Source organism: Myotis lucifugus, unplaced genomic scaffold, assembly GCF_000147115.1.
Source record: "Myotis lucifugus unplaced genomic scaffold, Myoluc2.0 scaffold_12, whole genome shotgun sequence".
NCBI classification, from domain to species: Eukaryota; Metazoa; Chordata; class Mammalia; order Chiroptera; family Vespertilionidae; genus Myotis; species Myotis lucifugus.
Window position 1 is genome coordinate 9,258,931 of NW_005871060.1, and position 25,972 is coordinate 9,284,902.

At 39.4% G+C, this 25,972-nt stretch overlaps 2 protein-coding genes across 9 annotated transcripts in view; one reads left to right on the plus strand and one right to left on the minus strand.

Moving 5' to 3' along the window:
• Positions 1-23,082, plus strand: part of HERC3 (HECT and RLD domain containing E3 ubiquitin protein ligase 3) — an 81,631-nt gene extending 58,549 nt beyond the window's left edge. For 4 of the 8 annotated variants that reach the window (XM_023750419.1, XM_023750418.1, XM_014452071.2 and 1 more), the window contains 10 exons: positions 229-252; positions 338-427; positions 1,616-1,786; positions 3,409-3,552; positions 5,138-5,304; positions 8,664-8,730; positions 9,175-9,257; positions 19,950-20,133; positions 20,315-20,417; positions 21,350-21,822. In XM_023750419.1, coding sequence (XP_023606187.1) covers positions 229-252; positions 338-427; positions 1,616-1,786; positions 3,409-3,552; positions 5,138-5,304; positions 8,664-8,730; positions 9,175-9,257; positions 19,950-20,133; positions 20,315-20,417; positions 21,350-21,558 — 1,242 coding nt within the window. In that variant the 3' untranslated portion in view covers positions 21,559-21,822. Of the gene's footprint in view, positions 1-228; positions 253-337; positions 428-1,615; positions 1,787-1,915; positions 2,155-3,408; positions 3,553-5,137; positions 5,305-8,663; positions 8,731-9,174; positions 9,258-19,949; positions 20,134-20,314; positions 20,418-21,349 lie in introns of those variants that run through there. The other 4 variants (XM_006084612.1, XM_023750417.1, XR_002828163.1 and 1 more) reach the window with 4 other exon arrangements.
• Positions 16,650-18,359, minus strand: NAP1L5 (nucleosome assembly protein 1 like 5). Its single transcript, XM_006084641.3, has one exon. It carries the CDS (start codon positions 17,989-17,991, stop codon positions 17,521-17,523), a length of 471 nt encoding a protein of 156 aa, XP_006084703.2. The 5' UTR covers positions 17,992-18,359; the 3' UTR covers positions 16,650-17,520.
• Positions 23,083-25,972: the final 2,890 nt, after the last annotated feature.

The window sequence follows — 25,972 nt, forward strand, 5'->3', positions numbered from 1 at the left end:
AAAAATTTTTAAAGATTGTTTTTAGTTTTTTTCTCAGTTTGTGTCCATCAAAACATTTGGTCTGTTCCATTAAAATCTAGTCAGCCATTCAAATGGGGTTAGTTCCATGGCCAAATAAATAGTCAGATAGTTTATATGTTTTGTTATTTGTATTTCACATTTGTAGAGGGTGTAAAAAGTATAGGTTTTGCATTTCAAGTAAGAGGCTTTTTCTTTTTCTTTACGCAGAAGACTAGACCATCTATAATACAGGTAAATGATTCTTTTTAAATTTACTTTTATATTTTTCCAGCAGTATTCTCTGTGGATACTACAATTTTGTCAATGTTTTATTTAGGATGCTGTAACACTTTGTTCCTACCCTTTCATCTTTGATGCCCAAGCCAAGACCAAAATGTTACAGACAGATGCTGAACTACAGATGCAGGTATCATATTTTAAAAATTATTTCCTCTTATTATGTGTTTCTTTTAACCTACACATTCAGTTCTAATTTTTACTAATAGGAGAAAGTATATTTGGATGCATTCTATTCTAACTTTTAGAACTATTATTTGTTTTAGCAATTTTATGTTGAATACAACACATATAAGTGAGTACACATTTACATAGATGAGGGGTTTGCAAGTGTTTTCATAAAGGACCATATAGTAAATTAAAATTTTGATCTTTATGGGCCATATTGTCTATCTCAACTATTGAGCTCTGTCATAGAACAAAAAGTAATAGTATGTGAATGAATGAGCATGGTGGTATTCCAGTAGAACTTAATGTACAATGAAATTTGAAATATGTATAATTTTCACATGTGGTGAAGTATTCTTTAGATTTTTTTTCAAAATTTAAAAATGTAGAAACCACTATGAGCTCAAGAGCTGTACAAAAACAGACAGTAGGCTGGATTTGGTCCAGTCGTCCACTGACCCTTGATAGAGATAGAGAGATAATTAAACGGAGCTTGGTAACTCTTTATTGAACTAAAACTTAAGTTATAGAGATTAATTTCAAGTACACATATTTATTATAAAATATAATTGGTTTTGACGTGCCTACCAAGTTATTATTTGCAAATTAGAAATTCAAATCTACCTGTTTCTACTGTCGGTAGATACCAAACCTCACTCATCTCTCTCTTCATCTCTCAGTCTTTCTGTCTGTTTCTCTCTAGCCTTATTTATCCTTCCTTCCTTCCTTCCTTCCACAGTTGAAAGGTTTTCCAGAGAAAATGGACATTTTTCACAGAATAAAAAACATTTAAAAGTGGTTATTAGGTTTCTTGTCCTGCCATTCTGAATGTCATAATTTTTACCCACTCTCCATGTTTCTTTTATTACAATATAATTTCAGTCTTAATTAGGCCTAAATAATTTTCCTGGGACTGGTTATGGATCAAATTGTTTCAGTTAACCTTTTTGGGTTCAGATTAGAAAGATATGTGTGTTTTATAAACATAGTAACTTAGAAAATTTAACTGGAAAAGTTAAGAGGAAAATAAAAAAGACCAAATGGAGTTGCAGTCAGCATGCTTCCCACCTACCCCAGATTGAAAGGCACAGCTGGCTGCTGTCCCCACTCACAGGTGCACTCTAATTGTGTTCTTGATGTGCCATTCCAGGTGGCAGTCAATGGAGCCAACCTGCAGAATGTCTTCATGCTTCTCACCTTGGAGCCTCTGCTGGCCAGAAGCCCCTTCCTGGTTCTTCACGTTCGCAGGAACAACCTCGTTGGAGATGCCCTGAGAGAGCTGAGCATTCATTCTGATATTGATCTAAAAAAGCCTCTCAAAGTGAGCCCTTCAGTATATTCTTCCAAATATCTTCCTAGTTTTTCTTTAAACAGGGTTGAAGTAGCAAAGATCTTACTATTAAAATTGTGGAGTATAGCCATTCATTATTTCTTTCATTTATTTTACAAGAATTTAATCATCTCCTTCTGTCAAATCACCAAATAGCACATATCAACATAACATCAGATAAAAATGCCAGTGGATTACTTGAGAGGTTATAGGGTTTTCTTTGTCTGCTGACTTCAAGGTATCTGCTCCAGCTCAACCAAAAACAAGCAAACAACAGCAAAACTAAAGCTTCAACTAGGTATAAAACTATCAAGCCAGCATCTAGGAAGTCTGTGGATGTCAAAGATTTAAGAGAAAGAAGGTAAAAAGGAGAATATAGAAAGGTGGTGAAATCATCTGGAAAGCTGTTGGCCTATTGTTATAGGCACTGTTAGTACCCTAATTTTACTGAATTAAAAAATTGTCTTTCCTCATAGACTGTGCATGTTTGTGTTAGTACTTACTGTATTCCCAGGGCTTAGCATAGTGCTTGGTACATAGTAGGTGTTAATAAGTATTTAGAGAATTACTTGAACTTTTACGTAATTTATCTTTCCCTTCAGAAGACTTCCCTATCTCTGTTAACAATCCTCTTGTGAACTCCAGTTTCTGAAACACAATAAGTAAGAAACTCATGGTCTTCATGATATTGTCACCCTTTCCAAAATGTCCAATGAGTATTATCTGTCCCATCCATTTGCCTGGGAGTTCTTAGAACTTCTGGGTTAGATTTTTGATCTAACAGGAGCTTCTTTTTGCGCACTGTTTTCCATCAGTAGTTCAGATAAGACACTTCTTGCTCTGTAGCTTGTCTGAGTTGTCTTCTGCTGCCATCTGTCCCCACCTTTACTCTTGTCCTGTTGTAGGCAGCCTTGAAGACAACCACAGGATAGCTTTTTCAAATGCTGTTTAAGTTCTTTGCCTGAGCCCTTACCTATAAAATGGTGATGATAATAGTAATACCAACGCATAAGGCTGTTCTGAGGATTAGGTCATAGAGTTTAAGTGCTGCCATATAGTAACTCTCAATAACTCTCGCTCATTGGTTTGCTGTAGTTGTTACTATGATGACCATTATGGGTTCAGCATGCCCCATGTGGGCCTGTTCATGGGTCTTTTTGTAGCCCCTTACAGAACCCAGCTCTGTACTACTTAGAATGCCCTTCTCCTTTCCATATTCATCAGTTTCTTCTTTTACTCAGGTTAATCATTGCTTTTCTCTATGTGCCAGAACATTTACCTCTCAGTGTATTTTACTCTTTGAAAATAAAGTATATTCTCTAATGGATTCTTTGATGTTTGCTTTACTTCCCTAAATAGATGGTAAACTTTCTGTGGACCTATGGTGAACTTCTAACCTTTGTATTCCTTGAAGTACCTAGTAAAAATTCTTTCTGTGTGTCTGCAAGTGCCTGTGAATAATCAGCGGATACACCTTGCAGTTTTCATTGCATCATTGTCTTCTGTGTTATATCTTCCTTCCTTTGTCCTGACTTTGGAAAGAATTTGCCAAAAAAAAAGGTAGAATACCAAAGATTCTTTGAATTACTAATTCTGCTTTCATTGTTTTAAAGGTAATCTTTGATGGTGAAGAAGCAGTGGATGCTGGTGGTGTCACAAAGGAGTTCTTTCTTTTACTGTTAAAAGAACTTTTGAATCCCATCTATGGAATGTTTACCTACTATCAAGATTCAAATCTCTTGTGGTTTTCAGATACAGTAAGTTAATGATATTATAGTTAAACAGATGGATATAATTAAATTTTTATTTTAGTTGTGAGGCCAATTTCAAGGCTTCTGATTTTGAAAAGGGAAGCATAACAAATAAAATAATTTAAAATGTCTAAATAATGTATCTAGTTGTTACTTTTTTTATCCATTGTCCCTATTTCCATTTCTAGTTTTTATAGAGAGAGGGAGGTGGATAAAGAGATAGAATCATTGATGAGAGAGGAACATCATCAGTCGGTTGCCTTCTGCACATCCCCCCACTGGGGATTGAGCCTGTAACCTGGCATGTGCCCTGACCAGGAATCAAATTGGCTCGGTGCTCAACTGGTGAGCCACACTGGCTGGGCCAAATGTGTCTTATTTTAATAACAGTGAAAGTATGTGTATGACTACTAATACAAGTAGATAGACACACACACACACACACACACACACACACACTTTAAATTGAAATTCAGTAGGAGAGCTAAGTTTTAAGGAGCATTTTAATTTCAACCAGGCCATAATTTAGTTCTTTTTCTACCAGTTTTCTTCCTGGATCTGTACTGTGCTAAAAGGTAGCCATTAGCCACATGTGACCATTGAAATTGAAATTTTATTTAATTAAAATTAAATAGTACCAGAGATTCATTTTCTCAGTTGTACCAGCCACATTTCCAGTGGCTACCAACATTGGACAGCACAGAATAAACAATTTCCATCATTGCAAAAAGTACTATTAGACACCATTGCTCTAAATCAGTACAGTGATGTGCTGCATAATGTCATTTCTGTCAGTGATGGATCGCATATGTGACAGTGGCCCCATAAGAATATAATGAAGCTAAAAAGTTCCTATTGTCTATGACATCATAGCCATTGTAATGTAGTACAACACATTACTTGTGTTTGGGGTGATGCTGATGTGAGTACACCTGTGCTGCAAGTCCTATAAAAGTATAGCACATACAGTTATGTACAGTGCATATTACTTGATAATGATAATAAAAGACCATGTTATTGGTTTACGTTGTTCCTGCACTGTACATTTTATCATTATTTTTGAATGTACTCTTTCTACTTATAAATAAATTTGCAGTAAAACAGTATGCTGTGTTACTCAGGCAGCCGATTCATACATCTTACGTACTGTGTTTCTTGATTGCACCCTACTTTCTCTTGTGATTGATTTAATCTCAGGTTGTTTTGTATAGTAACCAGCTGTACAGGCTTGTAGCCTAGATGTGTACTAGGCTCTACTTCTAGGTCTGTGTAAGTGCACACTATGGTGTCTGCACAAGGGTAAAATCACCTGAGGCATTTCTCAGAATGAATCTCCATCATTAAGTGGCAAATGACTGTATAAGCGGTTCTCTCTATCTCTAGATGAGCTGCAAATACTTAACTTTGCCTACATTGTATCTGTTGGGGATAATCAAATTTTTGTCAGGGGAGTTTTCTCTGCTCTAAAAGGTAACTAAATATTAAGAAAGCCTTTATTCTTTTATACTGAAAATATTTTATAAATGGCAGATTGTTTTGAGGGCTGGAAACACTGAATTTCTTTTTAACACATTTGCATATATTCTGAAAGTGTTTTGTAGAGCACAACTGGTTTCACTTGATTGGCATAACCTGTGGACTAGCAATCTACAACTCCACCGTAGTCGATCTCCACTTCCCGTTGGCACTCTATAAGAAGTTACTGAATGTAAATCCTGGCTTGGAGGACTTGAAGGAGCTTTCACCCACTGAAGGAAGGTACAGAGCTAAAAGACAGACAGATTGGTGTAGGAAACTGCTCTGGCTGCCTCTGGCAGTGTGGATTAAAGTTTGAAAATACCACAGGTGGCACAGGTGTGAGTGCATGGAGCTATATGGTTGTGTGTGCTTTGTCTTAAGGTTTAGCTATACAGCTACTTGCTTAGAGTCTATCACTCTATGAGCAGAGGAAAGAAAAGAAAATAAAGTCAGAACTGCCCAGGAATATAAGATAATCCCCCCTTCTCCCCCCTTATTCTGAAAAAGAAATAAGGACTTTGTCATGGTCCAGAAATGTACGGGGAGAAAAGTATTGAAAAGAAGGGAGCCTAAAAAAAAACACACAAAAAACCCCGCTGCAGTTCTTCCCCCCACGTGTTTCTCTTTCCTGTGTGTCTCCTTTACTCTCACACTACTGGTCACCGCATGTGTGGGTTTTTCCTCCACACCACCAAGCAGTTCTCCATGACAACAGCTGGGTGTCCTACAGTCTACCTGGAGTTAGTGTCAGATCCCACAGGTTAAGGGCTCAGTCCCACAATACTGGTTGCACCCCACTTTAGATGCCATTTGCAAGGAGGCGGTCCCCAGGTTATCCACCACTTCTGTCTGATTTAGCTACAAACCCTCCTCAGGTTTGCCTAATTTGCTACAGTAGCTCACAGAACTCAGGGAAACACATTTACCAGTTTATTAAAGGATATGGGAAAGTGTACAGATGAATAGCCAGATGAAGAGATGTATAGGATGAGGTCTGGGAGGGTCTTCAGTACAGGAGCTTTTGTCCCTGTGAAGTTGGGGTGCATCACCCTTCTGGTGTGGGTTGTGTTCACCAACCCAGAAGCTTTCTGAACCTCCTACTGGGATTTTATGGAGGCTTCCTCACACAGGCGTGATCAATTATTACCTCTACTTCTAGCCCCTCTTCCCTCTCTGGCATATCGGGGTGGAGCTGAAAATTCCAAGCTTCTAATCATGGCTTAGTCTTTCTGGTGATCAGTCCCCATCCAAGAGCCCACCAAGAGCCACCGTGGAACAAAAGATGTGTCTAGTGCTCTTACCACGTAGGAATTTATAAGGTTTTTAGGAGCTCTGTATCAGGAACCAGGGAAAGAGATATATCTATATGTTACTACTAGAGGCCTGATGCACGAAATTCATGCATGGGTGGGGTCCCTAGGCCTGGCCGGCGATCAGAGCCGATCAGGTTCGCCACCTAGGCCTGGCCAGCGATCAGAGTCGATCAGGTTCACCACCCCCCACCCCTAGTTCTCCGTCCCAGCCTGGGGCCCTGCCCGGATCAGGCAATTGGGACCTGCAGGCGGGGGGGCGGGGGGGGGGGGGACCCGGGAGGTTGGCTGCTGGCCCCGAGGAGGGAGCTGGCCCTTGGCCCCCCAGGAAAGGAGCTGCGTCCACCACCACCCACCCCCAGTTCACCGTCCCAGCCCGGATCTGCCGGCTGGGGGGTGGGACTGGGAGGTTGACTGGCAGGCCCCATCAGCAATTGGGGCTTGCGGGCTGGGGGCAGCTCCTGCATTGAGCATCTACCCCCTGGTGGTCAGTGCATGTGGTCGTAACAGTATTCTGGTCATTACAGCTTTCCGGTCACTGGCTTTTAATATGTATGGATTATCTCTTAGAGCCTTTAAAAATGCTTAATTGAGATACAGTTCATATACCATATAATTCACCCACTTAGAAGTATACAATCCAGTGACACTTAGTATATTCAGTTGTATAGCTGTCACCACAATTTTAGAATATTTTCATCACCTGAAAAAGAAACTTCTTAGTCATCATCATCTCCAGTCTCCTCCTTCGAGGCAGTGCTAATCTTTCTATTTCTATAGGTTTGCCTATTCTGAATGTTTCATATAAATGGATTTATATAATATATGGTCCTTTGTGTCTGGCTTCTATTAAACAGCATGTTTTCAAGGTCCATCCATATTGTAGCATATCAGTGTTTCATTTCTTTTCATTGCCATATAATATTCCATTGTGTGAATGTACTAATTTTGTTTATCAGTTGATGAGGCATTTGGCTTGTTTCTATTTCTTGGATATTATGATAATGCTGCTTTGGACATTCTTGTGCAAGTTTTTATGTCGACATAAATTTTTATTTCTCAGGTACATACCTAGGAGTTGAATTGTTGAGTCACAGGCAGCTCTATGTTTAGGTCTTTGAGGAACTGCCAGACAGTTTCCAAAGTAGTGGAGCCATGTTTGTATGTTCTTTTCTTTCGGGCTGTTAAACTCCTTTATTCTGAGTTTCTCTATTAATTTTAGGTAGCATAAGGTTAAGTATATAAAATGACACCACAGCCTTAGCTTTCTGTAAACAGTGTAATCCTTCTGGCATTATCAGGAAGGAACACCCCCTTCTATAGGGACAGAGTAAGGATTTTAAGATGGAGATAGAGAAGGGTAATCTCTAAGGTGCCCCCTGGAAATGAGACTGTCGCACCACCAATACCGAGAATCCACAACCGATGGCAGGGGTGGGTCACAGGGAGTGGAAGAGAGATTTTAGGAGGAATATGGAAAAATGACAGAGGAGACCAAGGCAGGGTTAATTTTTAGTAACTGAAAGAGAAGGCTGGAGAGTGATAGAACTGCACGCCATTTACTTTACCAACCTGGCTGGGAATGCTGTATATCAAATAGTAATTTTGGCTGGTTAACTGATACAAATTTAAATTCTACAGTAAGAATTTTCTTCCTGACAACTCTTAATGGAACTGCCAGACTCAGAGTTCACTAAAGAAGAAAGTGTGAATGAGGTTTAGCTACAAGAATGTATTCTCTTGAAAACTAGGATATGACCGTTGTTAGAATAAACATATTTTTTAAGCATGTTTGTGTGCTTTCGTGGCAGATAGTAGAGTGTCTTTACCATATAGAGCCCCTTGCATTAACAAGTAAGACATTGAGATTCCTAATAGATGAGGTGACTTTGTGGCTTTTTAAGAAAATGATAGAAGGATTACTCTACTAAAGAATGTGGATGAAGGCAGTCGGTGGGACCACTGCAGCACCATCTCCCCAGTCTCTATTCCCAAGCAATACCAGGGTTAAAAGAACCTGCACGTGTGTCAGATGTAATTCATTTGAATTTCTTCATTAATCCAGTAATATCTGTCAGTAGGAAAAGAGAACAATTAATGTTTTCTAGGTCTCTTGCCCTATTTCTTTCAAGATATGGTAACATGATTTTCTGTTGGTCTGGATTTATGTTTGTTCTAGAATCTCCTTTTATAGTTTTTCCTTGCAAACAGTCTGCACATGTGATTGAGATAAAAACACTATTGCCCTGTCTGATTTGCCTCTTTTCCTTTCTCCATCATTCTGATTAGGAGTCTTCAAGAACTTTTAGATTACCCTGGGGAAGATATTGAGGAGACTTTCTGCCTCAACTTTACAGTAAGGATTTCCAGCTTACTTATGAGTGTGTCTCTTTCATCATGCTTACAAGTCATAACATTAGTTTTTCTCCAAATCAAATAACAGTTCAGGGAATTCTCTGTACCAGATTATTTAGTCATAGTATATAAGTTCAGTAAATGTGTTAAATGAATGAATAATTAATCTCTGTCCTTAAGAATATGACTGAAGCATTAATCCTCTTTATTTTGAATATATTTCTTTTCTAGAGTTCATATCATTTCTCTTTTATTGCCTTTATTGGCAACTCCAAGTCTTAAAAGAGATCTTTTAAGGTGCCAATGTTTTCTGACTCAGGTTCTCTCTTTCTCAAGAATTTTCTGTGGTAAAAAGTAGTCACTAAGCTACATTTGTTCCTAAAGCTTCTCTCTCTTACAAGTGGTAAACAAACTTGAAACATTTCTTTTCCCCCCTTAAATATAGATTTGTCGAGAAAGCTATGGAGTGATTGAACAGAAGAAGCTGATACCTGAGGGAGACAAAGTGACTGTGTGCAAGGATAACAGGTAAGTCCCGACCTGGGACTTCCGCAGACATTGCTGCTTTTCTGCACTTTTAAGGCCAAGATTGAAGTTAAATTTTAATCCCTTTTTCAGAAGAAGGGGAGAGCAAAAATTGCAGATTTTAATGGATTTTTTAATAATAGCGGAAGCACAGGACCTGAATTCAGGAGATACCTGTTTCAATTCTAGATCTCCATCTTACTGGCTTTGACCCTGAACAAATCATGTAAACTGTTTGATCCCAGTTTCTCATCTGAAAAATGGGGGTTATAATCACTGCCCCACCTATCTCAAGGGACGGTTGTGAGGGTAAAGTGAGGCAATTTATAGGAAAACATTTTGGAATGAATGAGCTCCTGGCATCTGGCACAGGGTTTCCAGTGTCCAGCAGAGTGCTGGGCACACACAAAAATGCCTGAAAAATGTGTAATGAATAAATGAGTGTTAACCCTTTGCGGTCCAGTGTTATTTTTGGAATTCAAACAGTCTGGTTCAAATTAATTGACAGGATTGAATGTTGAACTTTTTAATGTTCTTATTGCTCGACGTTGGGCCTGCTCCTAGCGCCTGGTCTGTCAAGTCAGCCTCGAGGTTGGACCAAAAAGGGTTAAAGAGATGCTTACTATTACTGTTGTTTTATTGCTGAAGAATTTGTAATACAGATTTTAAATTAATTAATTTTCCCCCTCATAATAATTAACTAAAGTACATGTAATTTTTCTGGATGGTTTACCAACTCTGTGTTATCTCTTTAGAGGAGAAAATTCTCAATTTTGTTTGTATTAGATTATGAGTGAGGTCACTGCAATCTGCATATTAATTCAGTTTACAAACTCTGCTGTGTGCCAGGCATATTGCTGGGTATAGGAAATAAATAACTTTTATCTTTGAAAAGTCCAAGATTAGTCAAGAAGGGTCAATGTTAGTGAATGATTGCAGTAGATTACTGTGCATGTGATTGAGTAATAGGCCAAGTGCCACAGAAGCAGGGGGAGAGGCTACAACACTTACATTGGACATTGAAGAATGTAAGTGGGGGAAATATAGGCACAGGGGATAATGTGAGTCAGGACTCAAGTTTGACACGTGGTAGAGGATGATGAGAACTTAGGGGATGGGATCTTACTGTGTGGATGGAGGGTTCGTGCTGCAATAGCATTAGGATAGAGATTGTCAAGTTTTTAAATGGGATTTGGACTGGGACATGGTTGATCAGCTTTAGGAAGATAACTGATCAACCATATTGAAATAGACCACATATAGGGAGACCCATGAGGAGGCTGTTGAGGTAGCTCAGGTAAGGGGTAGTGAGGGCCAGAGTGAAGGTAGCGGGAGGATAGAGTCAGCTATGTGCTGGTTATGTAATCACCAGGAGTTTGTGTCTGATTTTATATGGATGGCACTAGAGTAGCATATAATGATAACACTGAGGTTTCTAATTTGCACAACTGACAGGAAATAGAATCTGTACAGCAGGGTGGAGGGGAAAAGAGTTTCATTTTGGATATCAACAGGTCTCTGTGATACCCAGGTGATTATATTTAGAGCTGAAAGTTTGCATGTATCTTGAGAGAAGTTTGATATGAACATTTTTTTTAGTTACTTATGCCAACCTCAATCATCAGCGAATTTGAGGTTGCTTACAACAAGAACCATAAAGAAACAAGGGATGGAGTAAGTAGAAAACAAGGACAGGGAAAAGGTACTTACTTAGAGGAGCTATATATATATCAGAATAGAAGGTAGACTCTGAACATGAGGATTTAGGGATCACTAGCACAGTAGCTGGTGTTATAGCTGTTGGCTTAAAGAAGGGGAGGTGGGAAAAGAGGAGAGAAAGGCAGTCTCTACTTGGGTGGGTTGGGAGCAAGGGCAGCGTCCACAGAGGAAAGGAAGGCTTCATTTAACCTATGGAACAAGGTACAGAAGTAGAGAAACTGGATGCTGTTTGTAATCATGTTGGGAAATTAAAAACAGTTCACTCTGGGCTTTATTTGGCTTCTTCCATAAATATGTTGTTGGAAATATGCAAGCAGAGGTCATATGAAATTCACTGTCTGAGTGACCTGCCTTGGCTTCCTCCCATAAATCTTCCCTTTTGAAAATAGGAATAGAAAAACCAGTAGCCTTTGTTTTAAAGTCTGTTTGTTGATATAAATATTGATCCTCCATTTTTTTTATTTCCACTTTCATGAAATAATGTTTTTCTGTTTACTTCCAGTCTGAGTGTGACTTGATCTGAAGTGGGTCTCTTGTAGGCAGCATATGTCTGGGTCTTGTTTTCTTCTCCATTCAGCAACCTTGTGTTGATTGAAGCATGTATCCATTTATGTAGTTGACAGGAATGTAGTTATTGCCATTTTATTCATATTTTTTATCTTTACCGTTTTCTTCTTTATGAAGAAGTCCCTTTAACATTTCTTGTAAGACTGCTTTAGTGGTGATAAACTCCTTTAGCTCTTTTTGCCTATGAAACACTTGATCTCTCCTTCAATTCTAAGTCCTTGTTCTTCATCACTTTGAATATTTTGCATCAATACCTTCTGGCCTGCAAAGTTTCTGTTGTGAAATAAGCTGACAGTCTTATGGCAGCTCCCCTGTAGGTAACTAATTGCTTTTACTAGTTTTAAGAGTCTCTGTTTGTCTTTAACCTTTGGCATTTTAATTATGATGTGTCTTAGAACAAAAGACTCACACAGGATGAGAGTGAAGGGATGGAAAAAAATTTTCCATGCAAATGGAAATGAAAAAAAACTGGGGTAGCAATATTCATATCAGACAAAATATACTTCAAAATGAAGGCCATAACAAGAGGTAATAAAGGTCACTACATAATACTAAAACGATCAATCCAGTAAGAGGATATAACCTTGGTAAACATACATGCACCCAATATATAAAATATATTTTAAAAAATACATGCACCTAAATATATATATAAAAAAAAAACTTTTGGGGTCTTTAAGGGGAGAGATCAACAGCAATACAGTCATAGTAGGGGACTTTAACACCCCACTGACTTCACTGGATAGATCTTTCAGACATAAAATCAACAAGGAAATAGTGACTCTAAAGGACTCACTGGGTCAGATGGATTTAATTGACTCTTATAGAATATTTTACCCCAAAGCTGCAAAATGTACATTCTTCTCAAGCACACATGGGTCATTCTCAAAGATAGACCACATGTTAGGACACAAAACAAGTAGCTACAAGTTCAAGAAGATTGAAATAATATAAACTATCTTCTTGGATCACAATAGCATGAAACTAGAAATCAACTACAGTAAAAACACTCAAAAACATTCAAGTACATGGAGGCTAATTAGCATGTTATTAAACAATGAATGGGTTACCAACGAGATCAAGAAAAAAATAAAAAAACTTCCTGGAAACAAATGAAAATGAATACACAACAACCCAAAATCTATGGGACACAGCGAAAGCAGTTCTGAGAGAGAAGTTCATAGCACTACAGGCCTACTAAAACAAACAAACAAAAAAAATTATTAATAAACTATCTATCCTTATACTTAGATAATTAGAAAGGGAACAACATGAAAAGTTCAGAGAAAGTAGAAGGAAGGAAATAATAAAGATTAGAGCAGAAATAAATTACATAGAGACTAAAAAAATAATACAAAAGATCAATAAAACCAAGAGCTGGTTCTTTGAAAAGATAAATAAAATTGATGAACCTTTAGCCAGACAGAGAGGACCCAAATAAATAGAATCAGAAATGTAAGGGGTGAAGTAACAACTGACACCACAAAAGTACAAAGGATTGTAAGAAAATACTGTGAACAATTATATGCCAACAAGCTGGACAATGGATGAAATGGACAAATTCCTAGAAAATACAGTCTTCCAAAATTGAATCAGGAAGAATCAGAAAATCTGAACAGGCCAATAACTGATGAAATTGAAGTAGTAATAAAAAAACACACCAGTAAAAAAAATGGTCTGGACAGCTTCACAAGGGAGTTTTACCAAACATTATCAAAGAATTAGTACCCATCCTCTTCAAACAATTCAGAAGAATCCAAGAGGAAGGAACACTTCCAACCTCTTTTTTTTCAGACCAGAGTTATCCTAATCCCAAAACCAGATAAAGACACTACAAAGAAAAGGAATTATAGGCCAATATTCCTGATGATCATATACACTAAACTCCTCAATAAAATACTAGCAAATCAGATCCAGCAATATATTAAAAAGATCAGACACCATGACTAAGTGGGATTTATTCCAGGGAAGTAAGGCTGGTACAATATTCACAAATCAGTAAATGTGATACATCACATAAACAGATTGAAAGACAAAAATCACATGATTGTATCAATATATGCAGAAAAATAATCGACAAAATGCAACACCCATATTAGATAAAAACTCAGCAAAGTGGGAATAGAGGGATCATGCTGCAACGTATAATAAAGGTCTTATATGACAGACCTTTTTCCTTCCTTCATTTTTAGTAAGACTATATCAAACATTTTTTGTGTATAAAAGTGTTTCTTTTTGCCTTTCAGATTGCTTTTTAATGATTCGGTCCCAAGGGTGAAATTGGATTAGGATATATCATTTTGAATCTGTTGATAGGTATCTTTGCTAAATTGATTTTTCTAATGAATTATATCAGCTTATACATTATCATCAGTATATGCGAGTACCCATTTCACCTAATCCTTACAAGCTCTGATTATTTTCTAAAAAAAAATTACTTTTATTAAGAAATTTAATATCATTTGTAAAATTTTATATTGCTTCTATGTAGAGGTTACTTTACATATTTACACAACACTGATCCACTTTATTGATATTTACCTCTAAAATATTTGTGTGTGAAAAAAGTGAATTAGATAGAAGTGATGGTTATATAACATTGTGAATGTACGGATGCCACCGAATTGTTCATTTAAAATAGTTAATTACCTTTTGTGGATTTTTACCTCGATAAGAAAAAAAGTGTACATGTGTGCATAAGCAAATGCATCTGTGTACACATTGAGTGTAAATTCTCAGGCAGGGAGAGCTGTTGTGCCCTGTTGGGCAGTGAGCGTCAGCATGCTACCGTTTTCTGCAGAATTCTCTTAGAGCTTGAGTTAAATGTGTAATGCACGTTGCCTTTCTTTCTGCTAGTTATTTTGCGCATTGCTTACTAATGTGGGCCTATAATAGATTAAAAATGGTTGATGTGTGGTAGTGTTTAACCTGCCTTGAAGGGAGGGTATCCTGCTAGATGTTATCATGCAAGTTTTATGGCTTTCTGAGGAACTATCAAATAAGCACTGCAGGAAACAGAGGGTAAAGATCAATCCAGTTCGGAAGTGGTGGAAATTGTTTGACTTTGTAAAGGGGATTATAAACATGCCTGTATCCTGGGGATAGTGGCCAACAGTATTCGTGACCAGTAGTTAGAAAACCCTATAGCTAAAGTCCTACAAGTGGAAGAGAGATTGCTGCCCAGAGCATGCAGCTGGGAGCCCTTCTCCTCTTAGTGCTGCCCTTTCAGGATGTTTTTCTGCCCCAAACAGGGTTGCAGGATTTTCCCTTCCTAAAGTAGTCTACTGATGTTCTTTATGCATTCGCGATTGAGACGAAATGATTTTCATTTGTTTCATATGAACTCTTTATTATATTAAGACTATTGAACCCTTTGCCAGTCATATTTATTGCCGATTTTATTCCCGGTTCGTTGTTTGCTTTTGAAAATGTGCTTTCAAATCTTTATAATTAATTTTTGTGTTGTCAAGTCTGGTATTTCTTTCCCTGTCTAGTATTTTATTCAATTAAAAGTTTGTTTGAATTTGTATTCTAAGTTGTATACATATTGCTAGTTTTCTTAGCTAGTCTTACAGGTGAACATTCAGGTAATTATATTAATTTGCAGATCCAGTTTGGATTTTCATTTGAAGTGTGATAAATTAAAAGTTAATTTGGGAAGAATGGACACTTCTGTGATATTTAATCTTACCATCCTAAGGCCTATTCTGGTCCTAGCTGGTTTTGCTCAGTGGTCATGGGTTCGATTCTGGTCAAGGCACATACCTAGGTTGTGGGCTCGATCCCCAGCCCAGGTTAGGGTATGTGCAGGAGGCAGCCAATCGATGTGTCTCTCCCTGTATCTCTTCCCTCTCCTTTCCACACTCCTAAAAAGCAATGGAAAAAATATTCTCAAGTGAGGATTAACAGCAACAAAAAGGCACATTCTGTGTTTTCTTTTCTTTTCTTTTTAATATTTTATTGATTTTTTACAGAGAGGAAGGGAGAGGGAGAGAGAGTTAGAAACATCGATGAGAGAGAAACATCGATCAGCTGCCTCCTGCACACCCCCTACTGGGGATGTGCCCACAACCAAGGTACATGCCCTTGACCAGAATCGAACCTGGGACCCTTGAGTCTGCAGGCTGCTGCTCTATCCACTGAGCCAGACCAGCCAGGGCTGTTTTTTCTTTTCATATAGGTTATACATATTTTTATTAGAGGTTCTTATAAATATTTTGATTTCTTATTCTGTTGTGAAAGAGAGTCTTTTCTACATATTTTGAGATTAGTGCCTAGAAATAGTTACTGATTTTTCAGACACTGGCCTATGGGCTTGTATATGAATTAACTCATTGTTGTCCATAATAACCAGGAAGAGGGGGAGTATTACTATCCTCTTTTTATAGATGAGAAGAAACTGAACACAGATTAAATGAATTGCCCAAGGTTCATTGCTAATAGGACTCAGAGCTGGAATTTGATTGCAGGCATTCAGAGTACCGAGTCCTTTTTTTGTTTGAAAATACTGTTTTATTAACACCACAGTGGTAAACAACTTCATGCTTATGTCTTTTATAGATCACTGAGTCACACACAATTCAAAACCCACAAAAGAAGCTAAGAGTCTTTACATTAAATGTGTCCTTCCTAAAAATCCTTAACTGTATTCACTCTATCCTCAAGCAGTAAAATTTGATTTTGCACCATTTTATATTTAATATGTCACATATACATACAAAATAATGAAGGCACAGCTCATATCAGCAAACGAACTTTTCTGCTTTTGAGCTGAGGGTGAGGACACACATTTAAAGATTGGTTCTTCAAGTATGTATATTTTCCCAAACATTAGCTTCATTGAAGAGTTCTAAAAGCTACATTTTAAAAGTTACATGACAGCCCTAGCTGATTTGGCTCCGTGGATAGAGCATTGGCTTGCGGACTGATGGGCCCAGGTTCGATTCTGGTCAAGGGCACATGCCTGGGTTGCAGGCTCGAACCCCAGTAGGGGATGTGCAGGAGGCAACTGATCAATGATTCTCTCTCATTATTGATGTTTCTCTCTCTCTCTCCCCCTCTCTGAAATCAATAAAAATGTAAGAAAATAAAAGCTACATGACAAAAAGATTTCACAAGGATCAAACTATGTAACACTATATGCACATGCTTTACAGAATTTGCTATATTCTGCATTTCTTCAAGTAAATTAGTATTTCTGATGCTAGGTAGAGGGATTTAATACTTAAAACATTTTTTACACCTTTGTAGATATTATCAAGAAGACATATAAACATGAGACTCCAAATAATGAACATATGTTGACAGAATTATACAGATTATACACTCTCCTCAGAACGATTTATTTCTCTAAGTTCAAACATTCAGAACATGCTTTAAAATTTGAAGTGGCAGTTTCCAGGCCTCATTAGCAGTACTGTCATGACCTCCATCACAGGCTCCCTTGATTCCATCACTCTTTTCTGACGTGTGAAGCTGAGGTCTGGGTTACAAAAGCAAAGTCTTGTAGATGAGTTTTTTTCTTGGATTCTGCTTTTTCTGCGGTGGGAAATTTCAGGACTAAAGAAATCGAAGAATTAAGCACTGAGGACATGTTCAGTCTTGGCTTGGGTGTTCATGTGCGGTGTGATGAATAGTGTGATGACTGGGTTTCCAAGTGGTTCTTCACATCTACTTGACACCCTCAATAAGCCCTTAGTTCCCGACCTCACAGAAGAGATCATGAAAAAAAATTTTTTTAATTAAACTCGTTTTCTCCAACACCTTTTGAATTATTTATTGGGCTCAAAAATGAAAATCAAGGTTGAAACGGGCTGGTCAGGATCAGATTGTTTCAATTTAATATATTTTCAGGAATGTCAGAATTGATTCATATTGTATTTTGGTCCCAAACCTGAGCCTTTTCAAGTTCACCAATATTCAAAAGGAAAAAAGCAGGATTTTCTTAGTCATCATTCTCCTCTTCCATCTCTGTCCCCGCCTATTCCTTGGTGTCATCGGGCACCGCAGAGTTGGGGCCCTCATTTTTGGCAGCCACAGACCCTTCCGTTTCCCCCTCCTCTGCTGCCGCCTCCTCCTCCTCATATCCCTCATCACCCTCCAAGGTCGATGCATCTCCCTCCATCTCACCAGTGAGCTCTTGGAACTTGGCAAGTAAGGGCTTGTAGATGTCGTTATACTTTTTTCCCAGAGCCTGAAATTCCTTATCAAATTTGGCCTCTATCTTATCGCAGCGCTTCTGCAGCGTTTTAAGGGCCAGGGATCGGCATTTCACCGAGTTAGGCAGGCTCTCCAGAAAGGCATTTTTAGGCTTTGGCGCTTTCTTTGCTGGGGTCTCAGGCCCCTCTGCACCACCCTTAGCCATTACTCCTCCTCCGCGGCACGCAGCCACCCCTTGCCGCTGCCTGGACCCTGCCCTTACAGCACGGGGCCCTGGACGGCTCCCTGGCATCTGCTGATGGTCTTGTCCTTCTCCCCCTTTGCGTAGGCAACAGCTTCCTCCTGTTGCTATGGCCTCAAAACTGAGGTCAGATCCCGTCACCTGGCTACCCTGTCCCCGCAGTTTGCTCCTCAATCCCACTTAAATCCCTAAATCTGTCAATACGTTGTCTTGGCCTTTGCCTGCATCTCCCTATGGTTGGCCCCTATGGTTGGCATGGGTCTGCCTTGTAGCTTATCTTGGCTTACTCGTGGAGTCGACTTCGATCAGGGTTGCAGGCTTCATCCCTAGGTGGGGGCGTGCAGGAGGCAGCCGATCAGTGATTCTTATTGTTTCTCTCTCTCCCTCTCTGAAATCAATAAAAATATATTTAAAAACAAAAGACCAAAAAACCACGCTACTGCCAGAGGAAGCGGGTGAGGGGAGAAGGGGATCCTAATAAATTGTGACAGAAGATTTGACTTTGAGTGGTAAGCACACAGCGACATACAGATCTTGTCACACAGAAACCCACACCTGAAACCTATATGATCATATTGACCAGTGTCACCCCAATAAATTTAATTTAAAAAACAAACCACATCCCAGTACTCGTTTTGTGCATTCACGTGAGAATCTTTTTGTGTCACCCACCTGGGTCAAAGGATGTCTATGTTTTCAATTCTTTGAGCTATTGGCACTTTTTCTCCTGGATGTTTAGAGGTCTCATTTCACAGTTTACATTCTCACTAGTGAGAGACTACATATGCACACAGACAGTGACCAGACTCTATATGAAAAAAGAACTCTCACCTGCAACCGCCTGCTCAGGAAACCAGCCCCTTATCCGCAACAAGCAGCCAGCTTGCCTCTCAGTAACTCCTGACACAGTCAGCCCCGAATGGCCAGCACTTGACAGCTTCTTCCAACTTAGGCCAATCAGAAAAAAAGCAAAATACGCATATTTGAAACTTGCTAAGAGAGTAGATCTTAAAATGTATTATCCCAAGGGGAGAAACAATTTGTAAGTACATATGGCAATGGATATTAACTAGAATTATTATGGAATCATTATGTTGTATATCTGAAACTAATGTTAAATGTTGATTATACCTCAACATCCCCCCACCCCAAAACAAAGAAAAAGCAAAATATGCGTCTCTGACCGATCACATAGGATGCTCGCTTCTAGTTAGCCCACCCCCAGCTTCCCCATGCCAGCAGCCTCCCCTTTTACCACTCTGATGCTTTTCCACCTTCGGCCTGTTTTTGAGTCTCTGCTGAAACGTAAGTGATAGTGGCTGACTCCTTTGCTATAGCAACTTCTGAATAAATTGCCTTGGCTTTTCACGATTTTTGTTTATTTCCATGTGATTCCCATTTTCATTTCATACCTTATCTTCCCACTAGCTGTGTATGAGGTTCCCATTTCCCCACACCTTTACCCGTCCCATCGATATTCTCTGACTTTACAGCTTATGCCAGTCCAGTGGGTGAAATGGGAATTCACTGTTGTCTTTTCGTTTGATTGATTATTATTAGTGAGATGGAGCCACTGTATGACAGTTCTTTCCAGAGGTGGTTAAGAGATTTATAGAAAGGAGTTATGATCGCATCTGTGTGCTTGTGTATATTGAAAGTGAGAAGAGGAATTTCTGGGGGCATTTTATATACGTCTGTGAAGAAAAAAAAAGGAGTTATGACATTAACTTTTAAGATATGTGAACATACAAATATCAGATGGCTTAGCTTTATTTGTTTCTGAAAAGGGGAAGGAGCCTAGAGCCATTATCCTAGACTTTTTTCTTTTAGCAGAAAAAGTTTTTGTTTTTGTTTTTTTCTAACCTACCCAATGCCTTAGGATGCCTCCTGGTATGAGAATTTAATGAAATTCCATTTTCATCACACTCCACCTCAGTGTAAAAGGGGAACTGGATTAATTCTACAAGACTTTGGGCTAAACAGGTGCTGTTTCTTTGGTTTTCTGGCAGGCAGGAATTTGTGGATGCTTACGTGAATTACATCTTCCAAATCTCAGTTCATGAATGGTACACAGCGTTTTCCAGTGGCTTCCTCAAGGTGTGTGGTGGCAAAGTGCTTGAGCTCTTCCAGCCTTCAGAACTAAGAGCCATGATGGTGGGGAACAGCAACTACAACTGGGAGGAACTGGAAGAGGTGAGCATATTTTTCCCTCCAAGGAAGCAGCAGTGGCCTGGGGAGGTGTGCCCAGAGGCCCGTCTTCCAAGTGTAGGGTTTGGAGGACTCTCCTGCATCTAAATGCAAGTGGTATATACAGTGTCCACTATAATCTTCTAATCTATAAGATACATTTTTTCCTTTTTGTCTTTTGGGGCAGACTGCCATCTACAAGGGAGATTACTCAGCCACACATCCCACTGTGAAACTATTTTGGGAAACATTTCATGAGTTTCCACTGGAAAAGAAGAAGAAGTTTCTCTGTAAGTATCAGGATTCTCAATATGGTATTCGTTAGATACTAGGTATACTCCACAAGTAAAATTCTAACTCTTTTAAGTGATAAACAGTTAATAAATGTTTATACTTTTGTCTTGATATCTCAGGCACAACATATTAATTCCTAGTTGTTGCTCTAAAAACACTTTTTTTCTTATGTTAGTGATTCCTTTAAGTATCATGTTGATGAAATCTAATTGTTTGGATTAATTTGCCTTATCTGTCTAGCCTTTTGAAAATATTACAAAGTGTCTATTGCCTGTGTAACTTGGGAGGTGTGATTTATATTAGCTTTATAATCGTGGTATCATTCACATACCATACAATTCACCCATTTAAAGCATACAATTCAGTGGTTCTTTAGTATATTCACTGGGTTGTGAGACTAACAATTTTAGAACATGTTCATCACTGCAAGAAGAAACGCCATGCTCATTAGCAATCACTCCCTATTCCCCCCCCCCACCTCACCAATCTGCTTTCTGTCTATGGATCTGCCAATTCTGGACATCTCATGTAAATGGGATGATATAATAGATGGTCCTCTCTGACTACCTGGCTGACATTGGAGAAGAGTTTGTAAAGGAACATGAACTCTAGTTTATGTGAACAAACTTAGCCTTTTAAAAATAGTTGAAATCTTTGTGTCAATGTATAATCAAGGTCAGAAATTAGCCAGTGAATAGCATAGAATTCTTACTCGTAGAAAACCAAAAAAGAGGGTTTGAAATAGTCTCTTTTACTTTATATGAATGAGCATTTATTAATATTAATGATATACATGTTGGCACATAAAAGTAGTTGTACTTCTCACACGAGCCACAGGGTGTCACGCTTTCCCCTCTGTTCCTGGGAGGACTGCTGAGCGCTGCTCCCTGTTGGCAGAGCTAGTAATGCCAGTCCCCTTTCTCCCCAGTGTTCCTGACAGGCAGCGACCGGATCCCCATCTACGGCATGGCCAGCCTGCAGATGGTCATCCAGTCCACAGCCAGCGGGGAGGAGTACTTGCCCGTGGCCCACACTTGCTATAACCTTCTCGACCTCCCCAAGTACAGCAGCAAAGAGATCCTGAGTGCGCGGCTGACCCAGGCCTTGGACAACTACGAGGGGTTTAGTTTGGCCTGAGGTCCCCCAGCTTGCCCCAGATTCCCCTTCCTTCCTCAGTGTCCACATTGAGGCCTATACAGAAAATCATGGGGAGTGAGTTCTATTTTTTTATTGCATAAGTGTGTTGGGACTTTTGAATCCTGAACCTGGTGTGTTTCTGGGGTTGTATGCAGTAAGCAACCTTCTTGAAAAATCAGGGGTTGGGGATGGGGTGAAAAATTGGCTCTTGTTTAAGAGGTGTTTTTGTTTTTAAATCAAATCACTGAGTGCTCCTTGCACTTGTGAATATGTTGCACTCTGCTGGATAAAATGGCAGCGATTCTTAAATTCTCATTTCCCAAATGTCTCTCAGCCCTGATCTTTCCTTACAGTGCTTCCTCTTCCTTCTCTTAACTTCTCATTCCTTTGCACAAATGATTTTGACTGATCTGTCCTTTCTTACCTGCGCACACAGACTGTCTCCTCGCCCTGGCTTGTTGCAGCCCTATTCTAAGGACTAGGAGGAAAGGACTACTTCAGAAATTCCCAATTTCAACTAACTAAATCTGGGTCCACTACTTGGCTGAACTCTTGAGAATTTAAGGGAGCCTTTATGAACACATTTTGCTTAAAAAAAAAAAGAAAAAAAGGCCTTGAGGGATTAGCAGTCTCATGGCTCTCCCTATTCCTGGACCTCCTTAAAGATGTGCAGAGTAGCTTAGAGTGGCAACTGAGCTTAATTTGTTTTGTTGCTCAGCCAAGTTCCTTTTGACAGTAAAGTGAGGTGGTAAGGCCCAACCCCTTCCCTTATCTTGCTTTTGGAGGAAGTTGCATTAAATTTTTTTAGAGTATCTCCTCCAAGAAAAGTAAAAATAATAAATTTCTGGTTCTGTTCTCTACCACTGTCTATTTCCTCCCTCCCGTCTTTTTCCTTTTCCTACCCTTTCCCTACCTACTTTACTTTTCTGTCACTTCATCCCATTCTTTGTTACCCGACTTAATGCTCCCTTCCTCTCCTCTCCTAATGGATGCATGCAGTCTATTTTTTTATTCCTATTTAAATCGCAAAATTTCTACTCAGATGTTTTTCCTCTTCCCTAATTGCTAAGACTTAAGGATGTTCTTTATTATGGAAATTTCCTTTATTCCGTTTGAAATGTTTGTTTACAGTGGGATTGGGGGGACGATTGAGTTTAAAGCAAATATATGTATCTCAAAAATAATGACATGTTCAGCCTTCTTCAGTGTGGGATAGGAAAGTTCTACATGGTCAAAGAATCCATGTGAACCTAATTTTAAATTCCTAGTCACCAGAGAAAGACTTATTTATATAAAATGAAGTATTTATGAACCTTGATATAGCATCAAATCTCAATGAAGGATTGTAGATTTTTGATTTTGTTTTTCTGTTTTTAAAACGTATTCCAATTGCTAAATTGGTAGTTTTTCAGTCTTTATAATACAAGGTTAAAAAGATATACAGTTATATGAAATGTTTATTTTCTATGTGTGTGCATATAGTTCAATATTATGCAATAAATTTGGTGTTTTAACTTAAAACTATTTCTTATTGTACTTACAGAATGGGTAGCTTGCTTTCAGTAGAATAACTAAGTCATCTACCCAAGTGATCTAATAGCAGGTGCCAGAGAAATGGAGAAGAAAGCAGGGCTGGGGCCAGGGTGGGGGAGCAGAGGACACTGAGGACGAATGGCATTTCTGAAGGTTGTGAGGGATGAAAGCGATCCCCATGGAGGGGAAGGCCTGTGCAAAGGCGTGAACACCGGGCCATATCTAGGGAAGCACAGGAATACGTGAAGAAGGCATCAGAGGAAACAGGAAAATAATGGTAAGACGGGAGAAAGAAAGTATGTTTGGTGTCAAGAAACAGGGCTAAACATTGGAACGTTAGTTGACAGTAAAGTAGGATTTGTTACACTGTTCAGAACCCTGGGGTGAGGTTGGAGGCAGGAACCTGACTTGAGCTTGATTTTAAGAGAAAGATGTGGAAAGAGGTACAATTAGGAACTGGAGTGGGAAGAGCAGAACAGAGAGACAGCAACTGAGAGCAGTGACGGTGGTCGCAGTGCAAACAAAAGAAATGGCAGGACATGGAGGTAATGGGAGCCTTAGAGGAAAGGAGAAATTAAAGGGGAATCAGTGACTTGTTCATCTAAGGATTGATGCTTATTAGCCCACCTAACACGCACCAAAAGAGTTAGAAATGCAGCAAAAAAAAAAAAAAAAAAAAGGATTTTCAGTAGATTTAGATTTTAAAAACAATTACACTGTATCATTTTGCCAGAATTAATAGATGGTTTAAAGAGGTGGTCAAGAGAGCTGTAGGTTCTCATTATTAAGTCCCATTCAACAAACATTTAATAGTGTAAGTAAATGCTAATTCTGAGGGGCGCAAAAAACCTGGTACATTTAATTTTGAATGGAACTAGCCAAGTTATTTTAAGTTTCTGGGCCTTGGAATCCTCAAACATGAAGTAAGGGGATTGGACCAGATAATTTCTAAGGTCCCTTTGAGCTCTAAAATTACAACCCTGAGAACAATGCCTGCTCATAGAGATGCCCAATAAATAATTCTAAACATCTGTGGCATGAATGATGTTCTGTGCTGCTTCTAAAACACGATGATTTTTCTGGGATATTTTCTCTTTTCCCTTAATCATTTACTGTTTTAGAAGACTCTTCGGATAGGCATATCTAAATTTACCTACCTACCTACCTTCCATCCTTCCTCTGCAAACCTTTGGATGTTTTGTTTCTTCACTGTTTCTGTCATCTACTAATTTAATGAAACTGCTTGGCAACTGAAAGTGTAACCTAGGCACTTTAGCAAATTCTGAAATCCATCTACTCCACATGAAAGCCTTTTCATGACATACTGCTTCTCTATTAATAATCCTGGAGATATGGGGTTGGAAAACCATAGCCCATATGCTAAAATGGGTCTAATATTATTTAAAGGTTGACCATTTTTAAAAAAAGGAAGGATAGGAGCAGGAGCGGGCTGAAAGGAGTATGGGGGGGGGCGGGGAACATATGTAATACTTCCAACAATAAAGAATCATTAATTAAAATAAATACATAAAAATAAGAAGGAAGGATATGTGCCAGTGCTCGTATGGCCTACAAAGCCTAACTTATTAATATCTGGCCCTTCACAGAAAAAGATTTGCTAGCCCCTGTGAGACCAGACTTGTAGGAATCACAGTAACAGTGGATAACCTGACTGAAATCTTAGGAGGAACTTGGGTCAGTTTGACACCGAACCAGAGAACGTGTGTTTGGGCCTTTCTGCCACAAGGGTGAGAAAATTGAGCGTCTCAGAAAGGGATAGATACCAAGGCTCTGAATGTAATAATGGCTGCCACAATGATGGTGTGCTGTGTGCCAGACACTGTGCCAAGCATTTGCTACGCACCCTCCCGTTTCACTGCCACCATTGCCCTCCTGGCTCTGCCACTTACTAGCTGTGTGTCCTTGGGCAGGTTCCTTAACCTCTCTGTACCTCATTTTCTTCCTATTTAAAACGGGATAGAAATAGTGCTTACCTCATAGAGTTGTTACGAAAATTAGGTGATTTAATTAAAGGAAAGCTCGCAGGACAGTGCCTAGCACATAACAAGTTCTCAGTAACTATAATTAGTATATGAAGAAATGAATGTTTAGAGAAAATAAAATGTCATGAAATGGTGGGGCCTGGATTTGATCATCATTCTGTAATTGCACCCAGATGCTAGAGATGAGGCTGCTTAGTGACCAGGGGCATCACAGTGTGGCAGGTAACTTCCTTGACCACGCATCTGCAAAGACACTGCGGTGTAAGCGATAACGTCTCCACCCACGCCCGCCACAAACCGACAAGTGGCTGTCCATGAACAAAAACAGCTCTGGGTGAGCTCTGGAGTCTACTTAAACTTCAGCAACACAGGGGAACAAAACAAAATACCTCCCCCGCTCCCCAAATAATCCTACAAAAAAGGGAAGTAGATGGCTTCATTTTGCCTGCATCATCCAATTCTCCAAACCAGCATTGCTCCGAGCCCAGCTAGAATGAGGTCCCCTCACTGGGAAGGGAGGATTGGGGTGCTTCCTCAGCCTTCTGGGGCATTGTATGAACGTCCCACTTAAGTTTCACCCAACCCAGAGACTGGCAAAGCTGAGACGTGGTTAGGAACAAGGAAGAAGCAACGGGCTACCGGAAGCAGGCACACCGTGGGACGATCATGGTTCCCCGTGACCTGCTCTGCAGACAAATCCAGCAGCGCTAACCACTGGCAAAACCAACAGACAGCATAGCTGCTGGGGACTCTGCAGATCTCACCAGCTTTCACCCCACGGCTATTTGTGTTCACGGACATTAACCACCTGAGTCTCTACTTGCTCCCTTCCTACCTCAGCCCCCTCTGGCTCTTGCTGGATATCAGGGACTGCACTG